This window comes from Cyprinus carpio, chromosome A9, assembly GCF_018340385.1.
Source record: "Cyprinus carpio isolate SPL01 chromosome A9, ASM1834038v1, whole genome shotgun sequence".
In the NCBI taxonomy this organism is placed as follows: domain Eukaryota; kingdom Metazoa; phylum Chordata; class Actinopteri; order Cypriniformes; family Cyprinidae; genus Cyprinus; species Cyprinus carpio.
Genome location: NC_056580.1, coordinates 23,343,650 through 23,350,730, shown reverse-complemented (window position 1 = coordinate 23,350,730; position 7,081 = coordinate 23,343,650). Strand labels below are relative to the sequence as shown.

The 7,081-nt window shown below is 33.1% G+C and overlaps 1 protein-coding gene across 2 annotated transcripts; it reads right to left on the bottom strand.

The window, feature by feature from the left end:
* Positions 1-451: 451 nt before the first annotated feature.
* On the bottom strand, positions 452-4,165 carry si:dkey-10c21.1. 2 transcript variants are annotated; one of them, XM_042764511.1, is made up of 6 exons: positions 3,802-4,165; positions 2,426-2,482; positions 2,015-2,056; positions 1,793-1,912; positions 959-1,000; positions 452-874 (listed from the first exon to the last, which is right to left on the bottom strand). In XM_042764511.1, the coding sequence occupies exons 1-6, from the start codon at positions 4,085-4,087 to the stop codon at positions 627-629; spliced, it is 795 nt and encodes a 264-aa protein (XP_042620445.1). In that variant the 5' UTR covers positions 4,088-4,165; the 3' UTR covers positions 452-626. The 2 variants fall into 2 exon arrangements, with proteins under 2 accessions (XP_042620445.1, XP_042620446.1); XM_042764512.1 differs by lacking the exon at positions 2,015-2,056.
* Positions 4,166-7,081: the final 2,916 nt, after the last annotated feature.

The window sequence follows — 7,081 nt, the reverse complement described above, 5'->3', positions numbered from 1 at the left end:
CTCGCTGTCATGTTTTCCTATTGCACACCTTAATGTAATAACGCTCTTTAGTTTGAACAACGGTTTACAATTCATATTACATTTGTATTTAGTTTTACCTGTGCCGAGCTGAACGCCAACAGGTGCTCTTAGTCACGGTTCAAGCGCCTCCTTCAATGGCTGAACCACCATCCCCACCTAGTGACTGAACACTGTTACTGCGGCTCCAGTTGCGTTTGAATTGAAAACAGGCTAATATATATTTTCTTTGATGCGAATGAATACGACCTGTAGCTGTAAGGGTTTAAACTAAATACATTTTAGACAGACATGGATGGATGGATGGATAGATAGATAGATAGTATTTAGCAGTTATACATATGCTGTCAATTTCCATCCAGCACTTACTTCAACAAAATGCATGTGATGTTAGGATGTTTGTCATTTAATGGTGATAAAAATACATTAATTGTTTTGATTATTATAATTTGATCTTTATTAAATTCATAAAATGTAATGAAAAACTTCCAATGTTTCAACAATTTACGATTTTCATTAAAACACATTACTTTAAAGCAGTATGGCATTATATATGGCATTTCTTCATAGTAACATGCTTCTAATCTGGTGAGTAAACAAAATAACTTTCAGTAGTTGTTCTGCAGTTCATTCATTAGAGGTTTTTCATGCTTGTACAGAGCGGTGACCAGGTCCTTAGCAATGCTTTCACAATTCACATAGCCAAGCAGTGTCCTCATCTTCTCTTGATCCGTTGACTTCGCTCTCACATTTGCAACTGATTCATCATGTAGTACAAGATCATCAATAATGGGATTAATGTTCCTCACTTTTTGAACCAATAGACTAAAGTTTTTTTTTAGAAACATCGGACAATCTGGGAATACAAAAAGAATAAATAAAATCATAAGATACTGGAAAGAGAATTATATTGACTATAAAGAAAACAGCTTACTCTAACCTTGTATTGGCCTCTGTTGACTGTCTCTATCAGGTTTCTGGTCTGAAACATTAGGGGGGAAAGGATTATTATTAAGGACAATACATGCACTACAACATCTAATGTATCTAATACAGTGTGCAATGTGCCTTCAGTGGCTTAATGTATTTATATATATATATATAAAAATAAAAATACATATATATATATACACACACACACACACACACACACACACACATATATGTGACTTGACATTCTAAATTTCATTGTACCTTGTGCAATGACAATAAAGTATCTTACATTGATAAATCAGGTTAACAAATAAGAAAGCCCATTTGGATGGTCTTTGATTATTGCTATTGTTATTTATAAGCACATTTTGATAACCAAAACCATAAAATGTAGCTGTGTCCAAGATTGTGCCTGTGATCATGTTAGAGCAAAATTTTCCCATTTCTTTTTGGCTATTTAATTGTGTTGTTTATTGTTTGAAAATTGCTAAATTACACAAACCTGGTTTTTAAACCATATGTAGTTGTGTCCAAAATATGAGGGCTTCATAAAATTGCAAATGCCAAAGAAAAATGTTTAAAAAATAAATAAAAATAAAGTAATAATAATAAATAAATACAGCAGCTTATATAAAATTTACTTTGGCTTCCAGAGGTACATGATCAATATTTTCTGAAGGTAAAGCAACATTTTATTAACATTTTTAATAGTTTTAGGCAGTGTTATTTTTTTTTATTTTTTTTCACAGACCAATTTTATGTATGTATGTTTGTATGCATTTATTTATTTATTTTATTGTTTGTTTGTTTGTTTAAGGCAACTTCCATGCATTACACTTACAATTTGCCTGCACATCTGATCTGCCAGAGGGTGCAGTTGTATTAAATTCAATGGGGCACAGACTTCTACCAGTTATGACAGGTGAAAATATACTGCTGCCATCAGATGAAGAGATGTTGCCTTTAAAAAAAATTAAAATAAAATAAAAACTGTCAATTCATACAATTGTTGATTGTATATCTGATAATGTTTCCCATTATTAATAATATAAATCACACTAACATTTTACTTTGATGCATGAATGACTTGCCATGTTTGCAGTCTCTGATGAAAAAGAAAAAAAAGATTATTTTGGGTGGCAAAAATCATGCAAGCATCCTATTGACTGCATTTCATTTATCTGCCCAGTATACCACAATACATATTTAAAAGTATTCATAGCAACTTTACAGTTCTTTTCCATGCAGGGCAATTCAATGTCACTAAAGTTGAACAATATGAATAAAGACACTTGAGGGAGCCAGCTAACTCAAAACTGAAATCCATCGTTTTCCATCAAATCACATCATATTTGTCCCAAATCCTTGTTAATTTATATACTGACTCATCCATGTATATATCCTACACACTGTACATGCATGCATGCATACAGTATATACAGAAAAAAGATTTAATCAAGATCTAAAATCTAACCTTGTATTGGCCTGTCACCACTTTCTCTTCTTTTGCAGTCTTCTTCTGTTTTCTGATCTGTAAAATTATAAATAAAATTAAAAAAAATAGGATGATTATTAGTAGTAGTCAGTGTTGAGGAGTAACAGTAGTTACAATACATGCAACAAAATTATGTAATTTAATTACAAAATAAATGTAATTGTAATCAGTTACAGTTCCTGAGAAAAAATGCATAAGTAAATTACAGTTACTTATGAAAATGTTAACGATTACAATGAGGGTTACATCTGAATTTATTTTCATGACCACACCCACATATTGCATATTGCACTGACTGCTCTAAAATATGAGACTTCAATATTTCAGGAATTTACAACACAGAATAAAACACATGCTTATTCAATAACTGTTGTTGCTTATTTCCTATTTGGGTTTATGTATATGCTTTATTTTTATTTTTTTAAGATTAACTGTTTTATTTTATTTATTTATTTTCACTGCATTGTTAGATTCCAGTGTTTCCTGTCATAGTTATGCAAAGATTTGAGAAACAGTATCATAGTTACTAAAATATTCCCTGATATGGTTTTAAATCTGTATTTAACCTCAAAAACGATCTCAAAGTAAGCTCTGATTTTGTGGTCGCTGTGCTTTAAAATCAGATTTTACTTGATTCTTAATTCAAGTGATGAAGGATTTCGAAAGTCTGACAGTAATCAGTTGAAAACTACTATACGGTTAACCCTGCCTAGTTTAAATGTTTGAAAATGAATAACAGTTCAAAACATTAGCAATTTAGAAAAGTAATCAAAAAGTAATCAGTTACATCACTTTATTAAAGTAACTGAAATAGTTAATTCTAAATAGGGTAACTAAAAATCTTAAACCTAAAACATTAACCTATTACATTTCCAAAGTAACCTTCCCAACACTGGTAGTAGTACAGTACTAGTAGTAGTAGTAATAGTACACTAAAGTTCTGAAGACACTTGAGGGCGGAAAATCCATCCTTTCCCATTAAATCACATAATATTTGTACCAAATCTTTGTTAATGTGTGAGACTTCACACTAGGCAGGAAGGCATTTTTCAGTAGGTCGAATATGTTTGTATGTTGTGGCTTAAATTAAGTGTTTCATATAGGAAAGAATCGTCATCATGTAGCTCTTTCGCTTTCCATTTGCGTTTTTTATTTAAACAAACATCCATTGTCGAAATGGAAGTCCAAGTGATTGCTGTGCATTTTTTCCACCCAATTCAGCTAAAACGGACTACTAGTTTCTCTTTATGAACTAACATTTATTTTTTATGTCGATATGATATGAATGAATGCATTAGCCCAATGCCATTAGGCCTCTCCATAAATGTGCACAAGGCTTTTGCAAAGCAACTTACATTCAGTGTCCACTGTTTTGATCCAATCTCTGAGTTCAGGTGAAATTTCATTCACATCATCTTCTTTCAGCAAATCCAGAAATTTTCGACACACATTTTCACCCTTACTAAGGATGATGTCCAGAAGTTTGATAATAACCCTTTCCTTAGGTTTCATGTCCATCAGTTCATTATACTGCGACATTGTTATAAGTTTTTTAGCTTGAACATGTTGCAATAAAAGTTCTGAATCCGAACTAAGGCATTTGATAAGCTTAGGTTTGTTTTCCAAGATGATTTTGTCCATTTTCTACGACACGTTTACGCTACAACCTATGCTGCAAAAAAAAAAAAAAAAAAACCCAAAAAAGAGCCAGTTTACTTTCGTTTTCGACGTGCGTTGCATTTATTCTACCGCTGGGTGGCGTCTGTGTCTGAAGAAGGAAAGCTTTATCTTAAAGTACATTACAATATCTTATCTCACCGACTGTCATGCAACTTCACTTGCAAACTTTGTCTCTCATTGTCTCCGTTTACTAGCATGAGATCAAATTGAATTTGTAAAACTATTACTAAAATCATTGTGCAAGTTGCTTTTGTCTTCAGCCAATGCAGCATTTCTGTTTTACAAAGCGTAGGCCTATTATTTATTTTTCGCACTGACCAGATGATGGAGAGGAAAAACAAACTTTGACAAGTACAGAACTGAATGTACGATCAAAAAGATTTTCTAAATTACTCTTGCTTTTCATATATGCAGCTCTACTCAACAATACTCTTGAGTCAGTCCCCATTTTGTTCGTTAGCCTTAATAGAAGGCATTTTATTCAGTTCATAGGATGCAAATAAAAATGGTCCCATGATTCTTATTTATTAGTCTAGATAAACAAACTGCTGTTTGCTGTCTAGAGGTGCAGCAATAGACTCTTTATCTAATTTTACGATGGTTTCAAGTGTTGTAGTTCAAATGTATGGGAAGAAACATTGTGCACATGGTCGCTGATTTTCATTTATCTATGATTGAGAAAACAGAAAGTGACAACAGGAACTGACAGCTAACTCAGCAGATCTACTATAAGAGGTGAGACAAGCGAGAGCTCCGCTGACTGGGCATGAGCCAGTTAGGAAGGAGGAGGCAATGTCACCTTCATTAAAAATTAATTCCTTGTTAATTCACTTGTACACATTAAAGCAAAGACTGGACAGCATCCAGTGTGCTATTTACAGTCAATACCAAGATAAAGTCAGAGAAAACTTAAAATTGAGTTAGCATTGGTACATCAACACATCATTATTCTAATGAACCCTGCAAGCCTAATATTATGACCCGCAGATGTCTATAAGATGTTGACCAACTGATGTTTGATTCATGCATGGCTCAAACATCACCATCTGCAAACCATCTGTGATGTTCTTTGTTAGTTATCATTTAGCGCACACTTTATGTATAAAGCAACTTTAAGCATCTGATTAGCTGTATCAACAACTTTCTATCTATCTAACAATCTATAATTAATATCTATAACTAAACCTTTTGCATATGGAAAGACTGTAGCCACATTTACAGAACAACAAGGGAATCTTTCAAATGCCAAACAAGCTTGAAGCAAAAGCAGATGACATAGGTCAGTATGAATCATATTTGTTTTGTTACCAACCCTGCTTACACCAGGAAAAGAAAACAATCAATGTCAAGTGATGCCCCAAGTATCAAAATATGATCCAGAGAATCTTAAAAATTAAATAAAGAAACCTGGTAAAATAAACAACACACTATACTTTAAGGATATATTTTATTAGATATTTATCACAAAATATATTTTGAGAAAAAAAAAAGCTTCTGTATTATTTTTATATTCCGTGTTATTGTTTAATATTAAACAAATCAACATAAAATACATAAACTGTACTTTGCAAATACATATCTGAATAAATATGTATTTTAACCTTAACAGCAGACACAGTGAATAATTATTATAGCACAACCACAGGAGCACACAGATCGCTGTAGGGAGGTCACAGAGATGTCAGTCTTGTGAAGTTTCAAATGTTTATTTAAAACAAAGCATCTGCGCCTGTTTTATTTAAAAGAATAGTTTACCCAAAAATGAAAAATTACTGAAAATGTACTCAACTTCAGGCCATCCAAGACAAAGAGGGGGTTGTTTCTTCATCAGAACAGATTTGGAGAAATTTACAAAGCAGTATTATGGATAGACTGGTATTTTAGCTGGAAGCAAGGGTTTTCAATTATTCTATTCTATTCCTTTAAACAAACACAAGGGGAAAGAGATCCTCAGTACAGGAATTCATTTTATAGAACTTTCTGCCAATATTAAAAACATTTGGTATTTGAAGCCGACACCTTTTTGCAACTAAACAGTAGGTTTCTGTGGCAGAGCAGTCCTTTCTTTCGACTCTTTCCAGAATCCCACTACCTCAGTGCTTTGTTTTGTGAAAAACAACAGATGGAAAGAGCAGGAGGGAATCATTTAGCAGGGAAGATCACAGCACGTTCAACAGTGCAGAACAAAAATCACAGAGCTATTTCCTACAACAGGGCACAGGACACAAATGATCCACTGGGACCTCCTGACAAGCTACACAAAATCCACAGAACTAAAGAGCAAATTGCTCATATCAAATATTGTGTGTTTTTTATTCACTTTACAATATGAGGATTGCAAAATGCAGGTATGATGGTAAGGTGGTAGTCACCATTATATAGAGAGGAAGATATAGATATATAGAAAACTGGGTCACAAATATGGGTCACTCCAGTCAAGTACAAGTAAGATTTATTATATTTGGTTTGAACTTTCTGAGGCAACCATGTAGGTCTAAGAAAGACCATCAGAAAAGTTCCTTACTTCTTCTCATACTAATGCAAAATCAAAAATGTTTTAGCAGAGCAACTGTCATTGGAATGTATGAGAATGTTAACAGATAGCTGTATCACATACTACAGACCTTCAACAGGGAATATTGGCACTCTTGATATTGGAATACTGTTTTTTTTTTTTTTTTTTTTTGATCAAATAAGTGGTTAAGAATAAGAGATTAAAATTTAAACTGCTCTACCAGTTGTTTCAGGTAAAATGTTAAATAAATTAACAGAAATAGCTATGTCTACATGATGTCTAGTCATTCAGGATGTGTATTTAAAGAACTTTGCTGCTAGATGGCAGTAATTCCCCATTCATCCTTGAGGGAAGTGCAGTACTGTGGCCCGATAGCAAACAGTGAACTCAATTATAAGGTGATTTATTACAAAGCACTACACGCAGGCTTTGTCAGTGGT

Bases quoted from the DNA above. Each gene is read 5' to 3' on its own strand.
- si:dkey-10c21.1 (XM_042764511.1), bottom strand. From the start codon at position 4,087: ATGGACAAAATCATCTTGGAAAACAAACCTAAGCTTATCAAATGCCTT. The intron at 2,057-2,425 runs GTTAGATTTTAG...CTTTTTCATCAG, and splicing joins TGGTGACAGGCCAATACAAG to AGACTGCAAACATGGCAAGT. The intron at 875-958 runs GTTAGAGTAAGC...TTGTATTCCCAG, and splicing joins TCAACAGAGGCCAATACAAG to ATTGTCCGATGTTTCTAAAA.